General features: G+C 41.8%; 1 protein-coding gene across 1 annotated transcript in view; it reads left to right on the top strand.

Annotated features, from left to right (window-relative positions):
- Positions 1-21,457, top strand: part of RAD23B (RAD23 homolog B, nucleotide excision repair protein) — a 54,212-nt gene extending 32,755 nt beyond the window's left edge. Inside the window, exons 6-10 of the mRNA XM_084628113.1 lie at positions 4,007-4,134; positions 8,479-8,605; positions 11,555-11,682; positions 12,994-13,164; positions 20,131-21,457. Of these exons, the coding sequence (XP_084484239.1) occupies positions 4,007-4,134; positions 8,479-8,605; positions 11,555-11,682; positions 12,994-13,164; positions 20,131-20,244 (668 nt within the window). The 3' untranslated portion in view covers positions 20,245-21,457. The remainder of the gene's footprint in view (positions 1-4,006; positions 4,135-8,478; positions 8,606-11,554; positions 11,683-12,993; positions 13,165-20,130) is intronic.
- Positions 21,458-21,787: the final 330 nt, after the last annotated feature.

The raw sequence follows: 21,787 nt of genomic DNA on the forward strand, positions 1-21,787 counted from the left end.
AGGCTGATGGCATTTTGGGCTGTATAAGTAGGGGCATTGCCAGCAGATGGAGGGACGTGATCGTTCCCCTCTATTCGACATTGGTGAGGCCTCATCTGGAGTACTGTCCAGTTTTGGGGCCCTACACTACAAGAAGGATGTGGAAAAATTGGAAAGAGTCCATTGGAGGGCAACAAAAATGATTAGGGGACTGGAACACGTGACTTCTGAGGAGAGGCTGAGGGAACTGGGATTGTTTAGTCTGCGGAAGAGAAGAATGAGGGGGGATTTGACAGCTGCATTCAACTACCTGAAAGGGGGTTCCAAAGAGGATGGCTGTAGACTGTTCTCAGTGGTAGCAGAAGACAGAACAAGGAGTAATGGTCTCAAGTTGCAGTGGGGGAGATTTAGGTTGGATATTAAGAAAAACTTTTTCACTAGGAGAGTGGTGAAACACTGGAATGCGTTACCTAGGGAGGTGGTGGAATCTCCTTCCTTAGAAGTTTTTAAGGTCAGGCTTGACAAAGCCCTGGCTGGGATGATTTAATTGGGGATAGGTCCTGCTTTGAGCAGGGGGTTGGACTAGATCATAGAATCATAGACTATCAGGGTTGGAAGAGACCTCAGGAGGTCATCTAGTCCACCCCCCTGCTCAAAGCAGGACCAATCCCCAAAATTGCCCCAAATCCCTAAATGGCCCCTTCAAGGATTGAACTCACAACCCTGGGTTTAGCAGGCCAATGCTCAAACCACTGAGCTATCCCTCCCCCCCTCCTGAGGTCCCTTCCAACCCTGATATTCTATGATTCTATGACTGCAGTAGCTAGAATAAATTGACCGTTATCTCTTTCAGATTTCCTTTAGTTTTCCCCATTCATGTATTGGTCTAGTTCACACCTGGATAACATGGGTGGTCACAAAATGCACTTGAAAAAAGTGACCAGTTTAATGGGGTTAGGGACCAGAAGTGATGGTGTTCTTCACTTGCGCTATGGCGTGTTTTTGCCAGTCTTAGTTTGTGATTTGTAGTATGAGTAAATGATTGATGTGTCAGTAGAAAGAATTGCTGATCTTGTAGATTAAGATCACCTCACCTAAGATAATTGTACTTGCACTGGTTTTCTGACACTGTTTCTCAAAACACAAATCAGTTACTTTACAAGTTTGTATTTTAAGAAGTTTCTTTCTGGAAACTTGGAAGGCCAAGGAGAGACCATGGTTAATCCCTTATTGCAGATGCACACACAACCACAATAACTTGAGCATGCACTTCTTTAAACCTGGGCCAAAGTTATTGACCCTGTATTGACCATTTTAGTCAAGTGGTAGTCACTCAGAATTAAACTGATTTTTGTTTAATAGTGAATTGACATTACTAATGCCCTGGGGAGTCCAACTCTGTACGTGGTTTACCAGGTTATTTTGGATAAACCAGTGGTTCTTATGTATGTTATCTCCACTTACCCCCTAAATTCATTGTAGATAATAGAGTATGTCTACACAACAGTGTAAGCCTAGGGTTGGTGGGATTCCAGTCAGCTGATGCATGTCAGGGAATCGTGGAATTGAACATCTACTTTGCATTTTAACAGGTTGAGTTTTCTGACCCATGCTCAAACCTGGGGCTCTGGCATCCACACTGCTGTGCACAAATCTGAGTCAGAGAAAAACCCTATCCCAAAGTCCCTAGTGCGCCCCACCTCCAATTGTCGACACTCTAGCCCTAGGAACACGATGCACTGCAGGTAAACTACTGCCCACCTTGTTTCCTAACTCTGGCAGTGCTGTTGATGTCACTCCAGTGCCCATGAGGGGCCTGTGAGTACATAATCTGCATAATTAGCTCCTTTGGTGACTGTTGCAGTAGAATGCCCTTCAGTTTGAGAAGGTTGATGCTGAACTACCATCTAATCTAAGAATTGGGCTCTCCAGCTCTAGACTGAGGATAATTAGGACATCAGTCTCCAGGGCTGTCAAACAATTAGCATGAAACTTTGCAATTCTTAATTTTTAAAATGGGATGTTCAATGAAGGTGTTCTTGGTTGGCTTTTATTTTTGTCTGTTTTTAAGTTAGATATTTAATATAGGGTTTAGAGGAAAAACACAGGCAGCCCAGCCTGCCGGCTCCCGGCTACCTGGATGTTGGGGGTCATCCCTCCCCCAGCTATGCTGAGCCGGGAGCTCTGCTGCTCTCGTCCCTGCATGGCAGCTGCTTGGTCCCACTCTGCTCGCTGTCCTGCTCCCAGGCCGCCCCTGCCTTCCTTGGGGCTGCATGTGCAGCGGCATCCAGGTTGTGTGGTTGGTGAGGGAGGTGAGTGGGAGCCAGCTCTAAAACATGAGATTCTTTTCCATTGTTACTTAGTACTCTTAGAGTACTATTAACAAATTTAGAATATGGATAAATAACAAGAAAACAAAACTGTTAGTTGCTGTAATTGCAATTGTGAATTGTTTTAGCAACCTTGCTTAAGTGACCGGACTGTGTCACTGGTACCTAGAACAGTGATGCACAGTCCCATTGAGTCAGTTAGTACTGATCAGCTCTGCCATACTTAACTGCTCACCACACCATGAAGGTTGTCAGGTTACATTTCAAGGTAGAATCAGCCGTTTACTTGACTTGTGTAACATGCTCTTCTTAAAGAAAGGAAGCAAAGCATTTAGAGTAAAATGACTGATTTTTGCATTTAATAGTAATGTCTCTGAATGTACTTTCGAGGCTCTTACACTGAATTTTTTCCCTTTAAAAATTCTTAAGTATGCTACATATGATGAGGCAGGGCACGTGTGCACCTTTTCCCCTTTACCTTAGTGTTGGGACCTCTGGAGGCAACAGCCTAGTGTAGAAAGCCCTGCCTTGGAGGGCTGTACACCAAGCTGCTGCCTATGTTTTCTGTGATACCCCAGGAGCTCAATCAGTTTTTAATGAAGAGAAGATTAATGGATAACTTGATCAGTCTGTATGTACATACATGGGAAACAGACATTTGATAAAGGGCACTAATCTTATCTCTGCTCTCTAATCTCTCAGACACAGAAAACAAGATCCAATGGCTGGAAGTTTGAAGCTAGGCAAACTCAGACTAGAAATGAAGTGTAGTATTTTAATAGGATAATTAACCATGGAACAATTTACCAAGACTTTTGGTGGTTTTTCCATCTCTGTGATTTTTAAATCAAGATTAGATATTTTTCTAAAAGATATTCTAGTTCATCCAAGAATAAATTTAGAGAAGTCCTGTAGCCCATATCATACAGGAGGACAGATAAGATCAGAATGCCTTGTGGACTTAGAATCTATTAAGTTAGGAGGGTGTCAGTTGATAGGGCTATAAATATCTAACACTCAAAATTTTGTTGGACCCAATTCACTATCCACTGACTGTTTGGGGAGGGGGGCGGGGGGGACAAAAAACAAGTTGCATCACTAAACAGCACTTCAAGCCTTCTGTTACTTTTCAGAACTTCCCTTCTCTGCCATCCTGGGTTGATCCATCCAATGCATTACTGTGCTGTCCAGGCAGCCTTCACTGTCTCTCCTTACCATGTTACCAACTGTCAGTTGGTCTATACTTACCATTGGTGACCATTCCAGCTGTTGTGTTAAGCCATTATTTGGTTTTTCAAAGCAATCTGGCACAGATTTTGTTTTATTGGGATTAATTTCCGGTGTTAAACTGCAGGAAGCTTTTTAAATTAGGCCAGGAACTGAATATTAGATAGCTGTGAAGATGCCCTTGACCTTAGTGAAGAGTGAGGAAGAGGAATGATTAGTACAAGGAGTGTCACCAACACACTGAATCTTCCATAGAAGCCTGTATTGTGCTCTGTCCCCAGGAACTCTGCCATCCTGTTGACTGCTTAATACAAAACTTGAACATACTGAAAAATGAAATCAGCAGAATTTGGCAAGTTTAGTGTGACTTTCCTTCACTTCCTCTTGAGTGAATGTCTCAGTTTTGGTATTTCTCAAAATCTGCTTGCACCCTTTTACTGCATTTAAAACTGTTATTTTTGCCCCTCTAGTGACAGGTCAGTCTTATGAGAATATGGTGACTGAGATCATGTCAATGGGCTATGAGCGAGAGCAAGTAATTGCAGCACTGAGAGCCAGCTTCAACAATCCTGACAGAGCAGTGGAATACCTTCTAATGGTGAGCTGTTTTTTCATCTTTTCACTTTCTCCCCATCTTTTGAGAAGAATTTAATCTTTGAATGATTTGATAACCTAAAAGAGATAAGATGAGTAAAAGTCCACAAAGGAACAGCAGCTTTAAGTAGAGGGGCTGGCAGGTTGAGAAATGGATTTTCAAGAGCCTACTGCCTTAAGGGCGATACCTGCGTCTAAATTTTGTGATTGCCATATTTTGTACTCATTTATTTGGCTGCGTATGCTAGGTGTGTCTAAAAATTGTGATGCTGATGTGGTGTGGTTAATTAGCTATGACCTGTCTCAATTGGATACTGCCTGTATCTAACTAAAAATGGTTCTCTTATTGTGACCAATTGAGGATAATAGTCACTGTTTTTTTGTATTGGCAGTTATAGTATCACAAAACAGACTAAGCCCTTAAAGCTGTTGGTTCATCCTTGGTATGAATCATGCTATAGAGCCTAGGGAGCATATCCTGTATGTATTATAATAACTTAGGGTCTGGACTTCAGTGTTTTTCTTTAAATAGTAGTTAAACTTGGAGAGGAGTTGATTGATCAATCTGCTGAAGAAGATACAACCTATCTGTGGTAAGACTGGCTTTAAAAATGCAGTGCACTTCTATTTGCTTGATTGGAAATGGAAAATGGCTACAAGTCCAAGTGAATCTTGTTATGTTACTTCATGTTAAAATCTTCTTCATTCCATTTTTGTATTGGGTTACATTCAGTTCTGTTTCTCAGCCTGATAGGTTACAAGCAGCTCTGGAAACTAAGAAAAATATGAAAATGGGTATGGAAGCTCAGTGGGACAGATGGTTATTTAATGCATATTTCCAGTGTCTCTAGCTTTGGCTACATTTGAGTTCATTTGAAACTGTCACATCCCAGAAATCAGTTTCCCTTTGCTATTCCCCATTCATGCTTAATGAACTTAATTTCTGGCTTATTTTGAAGCTGAGAGATACAGATTGTGTGTGAACAGGACTTCCTATAGACTGAGGAAGGAAAAAAACTCGAACTTTCTAGGAAGCTTTCAAATTGGTAACAGTTTTTCGTAGGCATCGTTCATATGTAAATCCTTCACGTTACTACTTACAGTTTTAAGCCAGTGCTGCACTTGTTACTTATGACTCATTTTCAACATAAATTGTGTATAACTGACTTCAAGCTTTCAACTGTGAGGACTAAACATTGCACTACATAACAGATGTAAAGAGATCTCAGTCCTCCCCGTTAATGTTCTAGGTTTCACAGTGTTGGTCTATAATAGAGAAATTTCTTTACATAGCTGTTTAGTAAGCCAGCAGTAAGAGAATTTTTTTTAATGATGTAAACTTCCGCATAGTTCCTGTATGTCTGGGTTTGGGACTTGATGAGAGAGAGCTGGCTAATCATAGAAATGTAGGGCTGGAAGGGACCTATAGGCATCGTCCTCTCCAGGGTTTCTCGACCTTTTTGATACCAGGGACCAGCTTGCTGCCTTCATAAACTGTCAGGGAAATTTCAGGGACTGGCAAGGAGGTTGCCATGTTTGAGTCATTGAGAAACAACTAGTTCAATCCCCCTCACCCTGTGCCACCACTGAGGTGGAACCAACTAACTGTACCTAGACAGGTGTCTGACTAGACTGTTCTTCAAAACCTCAAGTGATGGGGATTGCACAACCTTCCTTGGTAACCTATTCCAATGCTTAATTAGCCTTATAGTTAGAAATTTTTCCCAGTTTCCAACCTAAATCTGTCTAGAGGCAGAATTAAGCAGATTACTTGTTTGTCCTGCCTTTAGTGGATATGGAGAACAATTGATCACTATTGACTTATCAGGTCCCTCCTAAGTTGTCTTTTCTCAAGACTAAACATGCCCAGTTTTGTAATGTTTCCTTGTAGATCAGGTTTTCTAAACCTTTTACAATTTTTGTTGCTCTTCTCTGGGTTCACTCCAATTTATCCACATTGTTCTTAAACTGTGGCACCCAAAACAGGACAGCTACTTCCTGTGTTTCACATACAATGCTCCTGTTAATACTCCCCAAAATATTAGCCTTTTTTACAGCTACATCATATTGACTTATTAAATTTGTGATCGACTGTAACCCCAAATCCGTTTCTGCAGTACTACCACCTATCCATTTATTCCTTATTTTGTATGTGTGCATTTGATTTTTTTTCCTTCCTAAGTGTAGTACTTTGCACTTGTCTTTATTGAATTTCATCTTGTTGATTTCAGACCAATCCTTCAATTTGTCAAGGTAACTTTGAATTTTAGTCCTGTCCTCCAAAGTGCTTGCAACTCCTCCCAGCTTGGTGTCATCCGCCAACTTTATTAGCACACTTTCCACTCCTTTGTCTGAGTCATTAATGAAAATGTTGAATAATACCAGACCCAGGACAGAACCCTGTTGGGACCCCACTAGATCCCAGTTTGATGCCAAACCATTGCTAATTATTCTTTTGATTAGTTTTTCAACCAGTTGTGAACCCATCATTAGGTAATTTAAATCTAAATCACATTTCCCTAGATTGCTTATGAGAATATTTGTCAAAAGCCTTACTAAAATCAAAATGTCAAGTCTCTTCCCCTCCTGCCCAAAACAGGAGACCAGTAAGCCTGTCAAAGAAGGAAATTAGGGTTGGTTTGGCATGATTTGTTCTTGATAAATTCATGTTGGCTATTACTACTTATCCTCTAGATGCTTACATATTGTTTAATAATTTTGTTCCAGTATTTTTCTAGGTATTAAAGTTAGGCTGATGGACCTATAATTCCCAAGGTCCTATGTTCTCTTTTTAAAGATAGAGGTACTGTATTTTCCCTTCCCTCTTGTACCACATCCGTCTTCCATGAGTTCTCAAAGATAATTGCCAATGGTTCCAAGATTGCTTCGGCTAGTTCCTTAAATACACTAGCATGAATTTCGTTAGGCCCTGCTGCCTTGAATACATCTAACTTACTTGAATGTTCTTTAACATGTTCTTTCCCTATTCTGGCTTGTGTTCCTTCTTCCTTGTTGTAAATATTAACTGTGGTAACAGTTAACCGTTCTGGTCACAATTAACCATTTTAGTGAAGACTGAAGCAAAATAGGCATTAAACACCTTGGCCTTCTTGGTGTCATCCGTTGTTAGCTCTCCTTCCCTGCTAAGTAGTGGACCTACACTTTACATTAGAAGCAAGAGAGAGGATTTATAGAACCTCTTCTTATAGCCTTTCTATCCCTTGTTAGTTGCGACTCATTTTGTGCCTTTTGCCTTTCTGATTTTGTCCCAACATGCTTGTGCTGCTATTTTGTATTCACCTGTAACAATTTGTCCATGTTTCCATTTTTTGTAGGATTCCTCTTTTTTGATTTTTCAAGTTACTAAAGAACTCCTAATGCAGTCATATTGTCCTCTTACTGTTCTTCCTACTTTGCTTTGGATCAGAATAGTTGAGCCTTTAATGTTGTCTCTTTGAGAAACTGTCAGCTCTGCTGAACTCCCAAACCCTTAGATTTTCTTCCCATGGGACCCTATCTACCAGTTCTGAGTTTGTCTGCTTTTTTAAAAGTCTATTGTCCTTATTCAGCTGTTCACTCCTTTCTTTCCTTAGCCAAGAAATGGTTGATTTCATGATTCACTTTCAGCCAAATTACTTTGCACTGTCAGATTCACAACCAATTTCTCTTTAGTCAAAATCAAGTCTAAAATGGGTGCCCCATAGTTATCTCTCCACCTTCTGAAACAAGATGTTATCCTCAAGAAATGTTCCAAGAATTGCTCAGCCCAAATAAGAATATTGAGGGGAGCAATTCAGGAAACTAGATCTGTACCTCTGACAGAGCCCCTTGTAATACAGACTTGCTATTTAAGGGTCCTACATCCTGGTCTACTTCTGAGCTATCGAGTGCTGTAGGCAAGAGTGCTCTTCACCATCCGCCACTGGCAACAAGTGCAATCTTCCCATTTGGATGTGGCCCTTATGACAATTATGTATTGATTTCCTCTATTAAAGTCATACAATGAAGCGCTCATCGTGCAAAAAACATATTAGAACACTGCGCGACTCTGCATTAACTACCAGTAAACTTCCTGGTGCAGTTCAAAATGTTGAGTTTTAACAGAGCACTAAATTGGCGAGACCTCTCTCCCTTTTTTTTCAGTTTATTCAATGCTATATTGAATGATTTGGAGCTGTTTGTAGGTTTTTCAGCAATAGTGTCTGCAAATTTGTAGTGTATTAATGCTTTCTATTTGTAATGAAAGTATTGAGTCTTATTTCTAGGGCAAAGCAAGTGTAGTGAAGCCATTACCGTTGATCTCTACCCGTGAAAATGCTGTAAATTGTAACATGATCCCTGGATTTAGGGTATCCCTGGAGACAGAGAGACTCAAGCCGCAGCGGATCCCCCTCAGGCAGCAAGCACTGGTGCATCTCAATCTTCAGCAGCGGCGGCAGCAGCAGCTGCAACTACAACTTCTAGCTCTTCGGGAGGTAAGACGGTCTTGGGCGTAAGGGTAGCTGTTACGCAGCCCATCTGTACTAGACGTTTAAGCAGTGGGGTTAAGTTCATGAGGTTTTTCGAAGTGAGAGACAAAAGAGCAGTAGAACTTGCTTGGAAGAAACACTTGTTGTGGGTGGCAAGTTTCAGAGTGGTAGCCATGTTAGTCTGTGTCGGCAAAAACAACGACCTCGCACTTGGTAAGGCAGCTCCCATCCTTTCATGTATTTATACCTGCTCCTGTATTTTCCACTCCATGCATCTGAGGAAGTGGGTTCTAGCCCACGAAAGCTTATGCCCAAATAAATTTGTTAGTCTCTATCGTGCCACAAGGACTCCTCGTTGTTTTTGTTGTGGGTGGGAAGATCTGTAATGTTGGGGCCAAAGTTGGTCAAATTCCCAAATACCACTGTTGGTTTTATACCCACTCTGTGATCCAGTGTGTGTGGTTTTAAGTTTCTGAGATCACAGATATGGACAGCTTCATATTTCCCCAACCTCATCTCTGGCTTCGTATTGTCTAGGATTAGAGTTGTAGCAATACATCACTTCAGAACTTCCCCACTTGTAACCACAGAGAATTAGGTTTAATTTATAAAGGTGTCCATTTTTATATTGCCTACAATAATAGGCAACCCTCCTTGTGCCCACCGAAATTTTTAAACTTACTAGTAAGCTCTTTGGGGCAGGGACTGACTTTTTGTTCTGTGTTTATATAGTGCCTAGCACAACGAGGACCTGGTCCATGACTAGTGCTCCTAGGCACTACTGTAATATAAATAATAATCAGGGTTCTCAAAATGTGGCAAATACTGTTAAGTAGGTGGTCCATGAGAGCCTCCCCTCTCTTGCAACCACAACAATGGTACATGAAAAAGCAATGTTGACAAAATAAAATTAAATATTTCCCGTTTTTTTAATGTAGTAAATGTCCTCTCAGTGCAACTCACTTTTCAATCTTCATCACTGTTTCACTGTTTTTTTCCTTTTTATTGTCCCCTTTCCACCTGTTCTGCATATGTTACTTGACCCTTGGTTGCTTTGCTTCCAGTGATGTGCCTTTCTAGCTAGTGACTCCAGTTTGTCCTGCTGTGTATCCAACCCTAATAGAAGCAGATAGACTGGCTCCACTATTTCTGGCTTCTCCATGCCTCCAGCTGTTTTCAAAGAGGCCTGTAGGAGTAGCTGGAAACAAAGCTAGCACTACATGTCCACCCAGCTCTTAATCCGCTGCCATGAAATGCTCTGTGGGCCATCTCAGTTTGGGCTCTGCTGTACGTAGATCAGTCTTTTGGGTAAGCCTTTGAGGGTGCTTGGGAAGAGGACCTATTCATCAGCATCATACCCCCCTCAAATATAGTACCTCACAGCAGCAGAGAGCTTTTCATTTTTCTGCAGGGGACCCACCAGTTCAGCTACTAAGTTCAGAGGACTCAAACTTGCCTTAACGTAAGCATTTAACAAGTACCTATCCTGTTTATTAAATGCAGTGTGGTTGCTAAGTTACACTACAAAGTATAAAGCTTCAAACATTACTTTTCAAAGGAGGCCCTATAGTTTCTTCTGCATAGTTTTAAAAGTTTGAGGTGGTGTTTGGAGACACTTAAGGGAGTGCACGTGCATCATTGGGAAGGTGGCAAAAGGAGTAACGCTTGGAATTGGCATTCCCAAAATGAAATCTAGTGTGAGGAGGTGGAGAGGGTCAGTGAGCGTGTCAGACGTTCATTGCTGTTGTTAGTCCTTCATATACTAAAAATAAACCAAATTGTCTGCTACATTTTTGTCATTGTAATGACAAGTTTTCTTTAAGTTCTGCCTTTTTTTTGTGTGTACCAGAATAAAACTACACCCGTGCTGCATATTATAATGCTGCTGCTCTGCATTTTTATCTTTCAGATGTGTATATTTGGGAGGGAGTTGTATGGTGGTCTCCTAGCTATATGGTTCACAGACACCCATTTTTGATCTCCCCTCGGTTAGCAGAAACCTTTGTTTTTCCAGTATGTTGAATCATCCTTCTCTTTATCTAAAAAGCAAAATAAAATACTGTATGCTTGTTGGAATTAATTCCTCTATAAATTATATAGAATGGAAAACCACCCTTGGAATCTTATGTTCTGCTCTTTAAAAGGTTAGATGTGTGTCTTTATTTGAGGTGATATATTCTCATTACTGTTCATGGGTGGTTGGCAAGTAACTCGCTGAAACAGTTCAATCTGTGAAGGGGTGGGGGGAAAGCCTCTTAAAAGCTGATTTTTTTAGCAGTAAATGCTGGTCCCAAAGAGGCTGAACATTTGTCCACTTTTACTTGATCTCTGCAATTCAGCTGCAGTGGTCTTCAGATTAGATCTCTAGTCACCATCTCATTGGGGTTGGAGACACTTCTTGTAAAGCCACAAGATCCTTTGAACTCGTATATTTTGCTTTATCCCTTTGTATTACATTTTACTTTTTAAATTGAACAGTGTGAAATGTTAGTCCCCAACACAGCCCCACCTTAGGCCTTAAGAGACCAAAGTCTGCTTTTATTTTTTTTTAGTCATTTTCTAAATTCTTGAGCCATGTTGGTTGACATTCTCTTAAACTGAAGTTCTCTGTATAAAGCCACAGAACAGGAGCAGTGTGGTTATTGGTGAGGCAAGCTTTGCTGCCATTTCACTAGTGCACCTCCTCCCTAAGAGAGGAGCCACTTTCATGGGTGAGACAGGTCCTGCTGCCAAGCCCATTCCTTCGTCTGAGCCTGTCCGTAAGAAGGCCATTATGAATACTGTACACTTCAAAGACTTGAGTCACCTTGAAAGGAATTTTACATTACCCTCCAACTCTGAAACTTCAGCTAATTCAGTTTTTTCCTTCCAATATATATTGTTGGTCTCATTTACAGAAGCCTATTTAGTAACTTGCTTGCTTTTTACTTAAATGTATAACTCTTTATATTGCAGGACATCCACTTGAATTTTTACGAAATCAACCTCAGTTCCAGCAAATGAGACAAATTATTCAGCAGAATCCTAATTTGCTGCCAGCATTGCTACAGCAAATAGGACGGGAAAACCCACAGCTACTGCAGGTGACTTAAGCACCATGGGATAACGTGTCTAGATCAGGCAAGGGCGCTTTAATACATCAATACTAGCAATGTGCCCTCTTATTTTTGGGGTGTGAAACAATTTCATGACTGGAAAGTACTGGAATGGACGCTTTCTTTCTGCACCTCACCCAATTTGGCCACAAACTGAAGTACTAGATACTGTCTAAGAGTTCATAGAATCCTAGAAGATTAGGGTTGGAAGAGACCTCAGGAGGTCGTCTAGTCCAACCCCCTGCTCAAAGCAGGACCAGCACCAACTAAATAATCCCAGCCAGGGCTTTGTCAAGCCAGGCCGTAAAAACTTCTAAGGATAGAGATTCCACCATCTCCCTAGGTAACCCATTCCAGTGCTTCACCACCCTCCTAGTGAAATAGTGTTTCCTAATATCCAGCCGAGACCTCCCCCACTGCAACTTGAGACCATTACTCCTTGTTCTGTCATTTCCCACCACTGGGAACAGCCGAGCTCCATCCTCTTTGGAACCCCCCCTTCAGGTAGTTGAAGGCTGCTATCAAATCCCCCCTCACTCTTCTCTTCTGCAGACTAAACAAGCCCTTAGCCTCTCCTTATAAGTCATGTGCCCCAGCCCCCTGATCATTTTTGTTGCTCTCCGCTGGACTCTCTCCAATTTGTCCCCATCCTTTCAAAACTGGATGCAATACTCCAGATGTGTCCTTACCAGTGCCGAATAGAGGGGAATAATCACTTCCCTTGATCTGCTGGCAATGCTCTGACTAATGCAGCTCAATATGCTGAGTCACTGTCCTTAAATCCTTAAGATACGCTTGTAAATTCTCCTAGTTTTCATTTTCTTTAGAAGTACCATCTCTCAAATTATAAGTATGGTGAGTGGGTTGGGAAGGAAGAAGTCAGAAGCTTTTTTCCGAAAAGGGGAGCTATTGAGACTCAACTGAATTACGATCAAATGTTAGCAATAGAAGGTAGGTATTCCTTTAGTAATACCTGTGACAAGCTAACCTTCCTCAGTAGCTGTCCTTTTGGCCAGTGAGAATAATGGAGAAACCGCCTTAGTTCCTGCACAGAATGCATGACAGCTTATTTCCTTTACATGGGGTGCAGAGTGTGTAAGGGAGTAAAGAGAGAGCTGCAACTTGACTATGGTAACCATAACAGCTTCTCTTCTCAGTCAGAACCTGCCAAGCATTATTCTCAAAATTAACCAGGCTTCCGAAATATTTCTCTAGACCACTTTTAAAGTTGCCTGTTTGCAGGACTGAACATGCTTTATTTCAGTGTATTGCTTCCTTTTGTTCTCCCATGCACCACAGCAAATCAGCCAACATCAGGAGCATTTTATTCAGATGTTAAATGAGCCAGTTCAAGAGTCTGGTGGCCAAGGAGGAGGTGGCGGTGGTGGGAGTGGAGGAGTAGCAGAAGCTGGAAGTGGTCAGATGAACTACATTCAAGTAACACCTCAGGAGAAAGAAGCTATAGAGAGGGTAAGCTGCCTTTTTGGGTTTAAAATACTTTACATGCCCTTGCTATCTTTTTTTCTCCCAAGATTAGACATTGTGCAGGTTAAAACATGCACTAAAGCTGTATGTGAAGTTGATACCTTACTGCTATGAATCATCTTAATTTTCCAGTGTCCGATTTGCAGTCTGTTATAGCCTTGGCCTGCTGGAAATCATGTCTTTGCTGCTAGGCCATTGCTTCCCAACCTCTTTTGGAACTTGCCTTTTTAGAAGAGAAGCTCGTAAAAGGCCATGCAATTGCAATCACAGCACTGCGATTTGAAGTGGCCAAAGGTCCACTGTGTACATACATAACTGAGTGAGTATAGAGCTCTATTTAGGAAGAGGGTAAAACAAAAGTTCTTCTTCGAGTGATTGCTCATATCTATTCCAGTTAGGTGTGCGCATGCCACGTGCACAGTCATCTGAAAGTTTTTTCCCCTAGCAGTACCCGTCAGGTCGGCTGTGGAGCGGCGCCTCCATAGCGCTCTATACAGACCCTGCCGACCCGGCGCCGCCTCTGTTCCTTCTTACTGCCAGTGACGGTCTTTGGAACTGTGGTGTCTTGCTCAGCAAGCTCTCTACGTTTCCCTAGTTCTGTTTACTTAGTGTTTGTTTTCCTTAGTTTGTTCATTTATTAGTGTAGTGTTAATAGTTCGCTGTCGGGAGTGGGGGTTCTCCTTCAACCCGACTGCACTCTCCTTGGGGACTCAGGGCATGCCTAAGTCCCAGGATTCAAACCCTGCAAGTCCTGCAACAAGCTTATGCCAACGGGCAACCCCCATGACGCTTGCTCGACGTGTCTGGGAAAAACACATCAGGTGGATACGCGCAGGATTTGCAAAGGGTTTCACCTGAGAACGAAGAAGGAGCGGGACTTCAGACTGACGCAGCTCCTCATGGAGGCAGCTCTTAGACCGCAACCAGCATCGGCGCGGCAGGACCCGGCACTGAGTGCATCGGTGCGTAGCATCCCGGCAGCAGCGGAGATGACTCTGCGGAAGGGCTCTGGAAGAGACCTGCAGCGTCGCTGCTCTCCGGTGCGGAAACCATCGGAGACGACTTGGCACTGGTCCCATTCTCTGGGTCAGAAGCTGCACCGGAATCAAGGGAGGAGTGGTTCCCTGACTTCGGGACTGAACCCCTTGGAACCGGCCAGTGGGGCGTTTCCCAGGGAGGAGCCCCCAGTGCCGAAAACTTCGGAGCCAGCACTGTAGACTTCAGTCCCGCAAGGGGCGTCGTTGAGTCCGGTGCAATTGTACTCCCTATGTCAGGTAGTGGAGAAGGTACAACTGCCTTCCACCCCAGACACATTTGAGTCCACGAGAGACCTCATAGACATGATGGCACCGCAGTCCCCGGCCCTTCGCACCAAGCCCCCAATGCCACAGCGTGTGATAGCATCCCGCAGAAAGCCTGCAATGCTCCGCCCCTCGGCGCCACCAGGGACAAGACACCACTCTGAGTCCTAACACTTCTCAGAGTCCTAATCCCCAAGGCAAGGGTGGGGGGGTGCGATCCATTCTAGACCTGTGAGGACTCAACGAATTCACGGTGAAGTTAAAGTTCAGTATGGTCTCCCTGAGCATGATTACCCCTTCCCTGGATCCGGGAGACTGATACGCCACCCTCAACATGAAAGACGTGTACTTTCACATAACCATTTGCTTCACGCACAGGCGATTTCTAAAGTTTGTGGTCGACCACAAACACTTTCAGTTCAAGGTCCTTCCATTCGGTCTCTGGACAGCCCCCTGAGTTTTCTCCAAGTGCATGTCCATCGTAGCAGCCTTTCTTCACAAGAGACAGGTGCTGGTATACCCCTACCTCAACGGCTGGCTGCTCAGGGGGCGCACCAGAGAGCAGGTGGAATCTCGGGTCCGGTTCATCAGATCCACTCTCGAGAGACTGGGCCTCCTCCTTAATGTGAACAAGTCAACCTTGTCTCTGACCCAGAGAATAGAGTTCATCGGGGCAGTGGTGGACTCAGTGCAGGCAAGAGCATTTCTGCAGGAGACATAATTCCAAGCCATGTAAAACATCATTCCAGGCCTCAGGCAATTCCCGACCACTACTGTTAGGGGTTGACTACATCTCCTTGGCCACATGGTCGTGGCCCGGCATGCCAGGCTGAGGCTCAGACTTCTGCAAGCGTGGCTTGCGTCAGCCTATCGCCTGGGACACGAGAACCTGGAATTAGTAGTGATGGTACCAGAGCACATACTCAAGTCCTTCCAGTGGTGGCTTGACCCTCAGACGGTGTGCAAAGGAGTCCCCTTCCACAGCCCTCCTTGTTCCTGGTAACGGATGCATTGACTCTGGGTTGGGGTGCGCATTTGGGAGATCTACAAACGCAGGGCCTATGGTCTCTGGACGAGCTCTCCCTTCATATCAACATCAAGGAGCTCAGGGTGGTACGCCTAGCATGCCGAACTTTTTGGGCCTGGCTGCAAGGCCAGTGCATGGCAATGAGGACAGACCAACATCGCTACCGTGTTTTACATCAACAAACAGGGAACACCTCCATCCCCAGATTAGACAGCCAGTTCTTGGGTGGGACCTGAACTTGGTCCTCTCCAATCTAATGGGGCCCCTGTTTGAACTGGTGGCGACTTGGTCCTTCCTCTAATCTGTCGTACAAGGTAGCTTTTCTGGTCGCCATTACCTCAGTATGAAGGGTGTCTGAGTTGAAGGCCCTCACCTCTGACCCACCTTACACGGTCTTCCACTAAACCATTCAGAAAGTCGAACCAGCTTTCATAGCGGTGGCATCAGCATGTACGAGTTAGCCAAAATCCTAGCTCCAGCAGTTACAGCACACTCTACAAGGGCACAGGCCTCATCAGTGGCTTTCCTGGCCCAAGTCCCAATCCAAGAAATCTGCCGGGCAGCGACTTGGTCCTCGGTGCATATGTTCACCTCTCATTACGCCATCGTCCAGCATGCTAGAGATGAAGCAGCATTCGGCAGAGCAGTGTTCCAATCAGCAATTCCATGACTCCTACCCCACCACCTAGGTCAGGCTTGGGAGTAACCTAATTAGAATTGATATGAGCAATCACTTGAAGAAAGAATGGTTACTCACCTTCTTGTAACTGTTGTTCTACGGGATGTGTTGCTTATCTCCATTCCAAACCCACCTGCCTTCCTCTCTGTCAGAGTAGCCATCAAGAAGGAACTGAGGAGGCGCCAGGTTGGCAGGTTATATGTGAAGCGCTATGGAGGCGCCTCTCCAGGGGGCTCCACAGCCAACCCGACGGGTGCTGCTAGGGGAAAAAACTTTGACAGCTGTGTTTGCGGCGCGCACCCACCTAATTGGAATGGAGATGAGCAACACATCTCAAAGAACAACAGTTACAAGAAGGTGAGTAGCCGTTCTTTTTTGCGAAAGCTTCAGATACCAATGCCAGAAGTGTAATAGTGGTTTTAGTAATGTGCAGAGGGAGTGCTTTTGTGCCTTTAAAATTGATTCCTAAACTATTCAGACTGGCCCTGAACTTTCATAGGAAGTAGATGAAAGTCACTGTTTGAGTTTTTGCTCTGTAGGTTGCTAAAAATACTAGTAAACATCTATATAAACTTGCAGATCTGCAAGCCCTGGAAACCTAATGCAGTGAATGCATTAAATTCCATTTGCTGCTCAATAAAGGTGACACACATACACATGCAGTAATTTGGAACCAAATGAAACTTGAACAGTTGGGACGACAATTTGTAGAATAGACTGAGGCTGCATTATTTTGCTAACTAGAAGCGTAGCTGTGGAATTTTGAAGTAGTTACACTTGAATGCTCCAATCCAGTAAAATGCATGATGATTTTTACCTCTACATACCAACACTAAGGAAGTAGTTAAGTATCTAAATCTGGATTTGTATGTGTAATGCTTCCATGCAGTTCTTTTAAAACCCAGGTTTTTTTCTATAAATAGTTGTAAAGGAATAATTCCTAGGGCTGTCAAACGATTAAAAAAATTAATAGAATACCATTTATTTAAATATTTTTGGATGTTTTCTACATTTTCAGGTGTATTGATTTCAATTACAACACCGAATGCAAAGTGTACAGGTGTTCACTTTATATTTATTTTTTATTACAAATATTTACACTGTAAAAACAAAAGAAATAGTATTTTTCAGTTCACCTACTACAAATACTGTAGTGCAATCTCTTTATCATGAAAGTTGAACTTACAAATGTAGGTTTCAGAGTAACAGCCGTGTTAGTCTGTATTCGCAAAAAGAAAAGGAGTACTTGTGGCACCTTAGAGACTAACCAATTTATTAGAGCATAAGCTTTCGTGAGCTACAGCTCACTTCATCAGATGCATATCGTGGAAACTGCAGCAGACTTTATATATACACAGAGAATATGAACCAATACCTCCTCCCACCCCACTGTCCTGCTGGTAATAGCTTATCTAAAGTGATCATCAGGTGGGCCATTTCTTTTCTTTTTACAAATGTAGAATTATGTACAATAAAAACCCACATTCAAATATAAAACAACGTAAAACTTTAGAGCCTACAAGTCCTTGTTCAGCCAATCGCTCAGACAAACAAGTTTGTTTACATTTGCAGAAGATAATGCTGCCCACTTCTTGTTTACAGGTTTACAATGTCACTTGATAGTGAGAACAGGCTTTTGCATGGCACTGTTGTAGCAAATGTCGCAAAATATTTACATGCCAGGTGTGCTAAAGATTCATATGTCTCTTGATGCTTCAACCACTATTCCAGAGGAATATCTGCTCGATAACGATCCAAAGCAGTGCAGACCGGCGCATTCCATTTTCATCATCTGAGTCAGATGCCACTAGCAGAAAGCTAATTTTCTTTTTTGACGGTTTGGCTTCTGTTGTTTCTACATCAGTGTTGCTTTTTTAAGACTTCTGAAAGCATGCTCCATGCCTCATCCCTCTCAGATTTGGGAAGACACTTCAGATTCTTAAATTTTGAGTTGAGCGCTGTAGCTCTTTTTAGAAATTTCATATTGCTATCTTCTTTGCATTTTGTCAAATTTGCAGTGAAAGTGTTCTTAAAACAATGTGTTGAGTCGTCATTTGAGACTGCAATAACATGAAATATATGTCAGAATGTGGGTAAAACCGAGCAGGAGACCTACAATTCTCACCTAAGGAGTTCACTCACAAATGTAATTAACATTATTTTTTTAATGAGCGTCATCAGCATGGCAGCATGTCCTCTGGAATGGTGGCAGAAGCACAAAGGAGCATACGAATATTTAGCATATCTGGCACGTAAATACCTTGCAATGCCAGCTACAAAAGTGGCATGCAAACGCCTGTTCTCACTTTCAGGTGATGTAATTAAGAAGTGGGCAGCGTTATCTTCTGCAAATGTAAACAAACTTTCTCTGAGCGATTGGCTGAACAAGAAGTACGATTGAGTGGACTTGTAAACTCTAAAGTTTTCCATTGTTTTGTTTAAGTGCATTGTTTCATTGTTTTGTTTAACAAAAATACCCTACATTTGTAAGTTGCCCTTAAATGATAGAGATTGCACTACTGTACTTATATGAGGTGAATTGAAAAATACTATCTTTTGTTTATCATTTTTACAGAGCAAATATTTTTAATAAAAAATAATATAAAGTGAGCATTGTACACTTGGTATTCTGTGTTGTAATTGAAATCGATATATTTAAAAATGAAGAAAAACATCCTAAAATATTTAATAAATTTCAATTGGTATTCTGTTTAACATTGTGATTAATCGTAATTAATTTTTTTAATCAATCATGTGAGTTAACTGCGATTGACAGCCCTAATAATTCCCCCTAAAATTGTGGAAATGTTCGTATATTTCATTGAAATTTTGAATTCTTCCAATGGAGCTCCCTGATTCTGCAGCAGCTTTTGGAATAACCATAAGAAAGGTGGGGTAGGTCAGGCAGGGTTGGTGAAGGAAAATTGGTATGCACGAAAATAGCTCATTTTCCTCATGCAGCCTGCACAATAAGACTCCTGTCTCTATCTAGGGTCGCCTCAACCTGCTGTTTTCTCTTCTAAATTCATTTTTATGCAGCAAAGGATTAACTCTAAAACAGCTTCAAAACCTCATAGAGTGTAACATCTTTTCCTAGCAGATGCTCAGCACACTGCAGAGCTCCAATGCCTTATGTGGTGTCACCCCTGCACGCTCCCTAGAGGTGCACCATAAGTCTCTAGAGTTAATTAGGGATTGATATCCTCTCCTAGTTAAGAGCACCCAGTGTCTCAGACTAAGCGTTGGTTTTGTATTAATTTAGAATATGTGCAGGTTGCTCTGAGGCTTTTAAGAAAATCTTGTGACAGAAAATACAAATTCCTTAACCTGACTGACATGTAGTTAGCTAAAATGAAGACACAAGCAGAAGTGTAAAGTGGATAAATCCAGCACTCACTTTTATCCACCCAAACCTAATCAAATGGTCAGAGGTTAATGGTCTTCACAGCAGCAATTGCACTTGCCTGCTCGCTCAGTTAAAATCAAACACTCTTTTTGCTATAGTCAGGTTCCCCAGTGTCATTGCACGCTAGACCCTGTTTGCTACAATCTATACTTGTTACTAAAGGCACCGAACTATCATACTATTCATATTTAAAATGTGCTTTGTGTTGAATGAATTTTAGCTACAGCAGTGCAACATTCAGATGCTATTTCCTGGTGCCTGTTTTATAACTTATTACAGCAGTGAAAGCAGAGATGTGTCTTAATATACTCAGTCAGACTGACATAGCCACATTTTAAATGAGAACTTAATTTGATTTTACCACAAGAAACCAAATAAAAAATTTCTAGTAAATAAGGGATAGGAAGAGAAGCCTAACTGTGGTCACAATGTTTATTTGAACAAATGGCTTAAATGGTGAAATCCTAATGTAGTAAACATTCCAGGAGCTTTAATATACTTAAATGTAGTGGTTTCTAAATACATGTCTCTTCTTTAGTTAAAGGCATTAGGATTTCCTGAAGGACTTGTGATACAAGCATATTTTGCTTGCGAGAAGAATGAAAACTTGGCTGCCAATTTTCTTCTACAACAGAACTTCGATGAAGATTGAAAGGGAGAGACTTTTTTTATCTCACGCTTCACACCAGTGCATTACACTAACTTTGTTCACTGGATTGTTTGGGGGTATTTGGGCTCATATCCACAATACTTGGTGTATGGCATGGGGGGAGGGAGAAGAAAACATAGGAAACGAAGTAAGAATAAATAAAGCATGTCTGCTTTAAAGTGGCAGATGCAGCAAATCACACAGTGTAAAATACTATACAACCAAAAATCAGCTTCTGCAGGTATTTAGTTCCTTCTGTACACTGTAGGTTACCTTTTTTTCTAGGGTTTCACTTTTACTGTACTAGTTCCAGAAACTTAGTGTAATGCCCTGCTTCATGTTTCTTTTTACTTAACATTGGTATTGGAAAATAGCTTTTGCTACCTAGAATCTACAATCTGTATTTCATGGCAACACTGGATAATGGCTTTGTGAAATCTAAAACAATTGAGCAACTGTAAACCTACATGCCAAAATATAGGTGGTTATTTTGCTGCTTCAGATGTATTAAATTTAGTGCAAGAAGCCCATGATTTCATGTTAAATGCTGGATTTAAAAGAAGAATGCCTTCAAATGAAAACTCATTACTGTTATGTTAAAATTTGTTGATCATTGAATTAAACTCCCTTCTAACATGATCTGGGAAGTTGTATACTACAGGCAAACTTATTTTCCTGTTTACGTCTTTTCTTTTTGGGGGAAAAAGGATAGCTATCTAATTACTGTTTACTTCAATGTTATGTTGCAGTAAAGGTTTTAAAAACAACCGTTGCATGTTTGGTTTTGATGTATCCCTTTTTGTGAATTGAGCACTTTCTTTGGTCAGCAAAAAAAAAATTTAAACTTCACTTCTCTCCATCATAGGGAAATATTATTTATTAAGTCAGATTCCACCGTACTTCCTGTTTTATTAAAGTTGTTTCACCAATGCAGCTGGAAGTATTTCAAAACCAGGTATCTAATGTTTGTAATACCTTTGCTTTATTTTTTTCATCTTCTGTGAGAATGTAGGACCACTTTAAGGCTATTGGCATTGTATTGCTCTTGAAAGGATTGTAATGTTCCAGGAACTTCTTTTCAGGAAGGACATTGTGTCTATAAATTGCTGTGTGGGGGAATTCAGAACCTGAGAGTTAGGCGAACAATCAAGTTGTTGCATCCCAAAAGATTATGCACATCTACTTTTCCTTCTATTAAAAGTAAGCTCTAATTGTAGAGTTCTGAGTCTTATTTCTTGGTGCCCCGTTGTCAGTTATTTTGAGTGCTGAGTGGCTAATTCAGTGAACCTCCCTGTTAAATACATTTTGGCTTGGCAGAGACAACTTTAACTCTGGTGCAGTGCTGAGGAGGAAAATTAATTTTACTTCCTTCAAAAATCTCTCGTACAACATTTCCTGAACATGGGCTGAAGAGAAGTCATAACTTTTTAGCTATAAAGCAATAACTCTCTAAACTATGTGTTTAACTTTTGATCTCTTCATCCTTATTCATCTGTCTTTAATGGCACAATTCTGACCGGATGAGGGATTTTATACATGGAATATG

This window comes from Lepidochelys olivacea, assembly GCF_965140295.1.
Source record: "Lepidochelys olivacea isolate rLepOli2 genome assembly, chromosome: 5".
NCBI lineage: Eukaryota > Metazoa > Chordata > Testudines > Cheloniidae > Lepidochelys > Lepidochelys olivacea.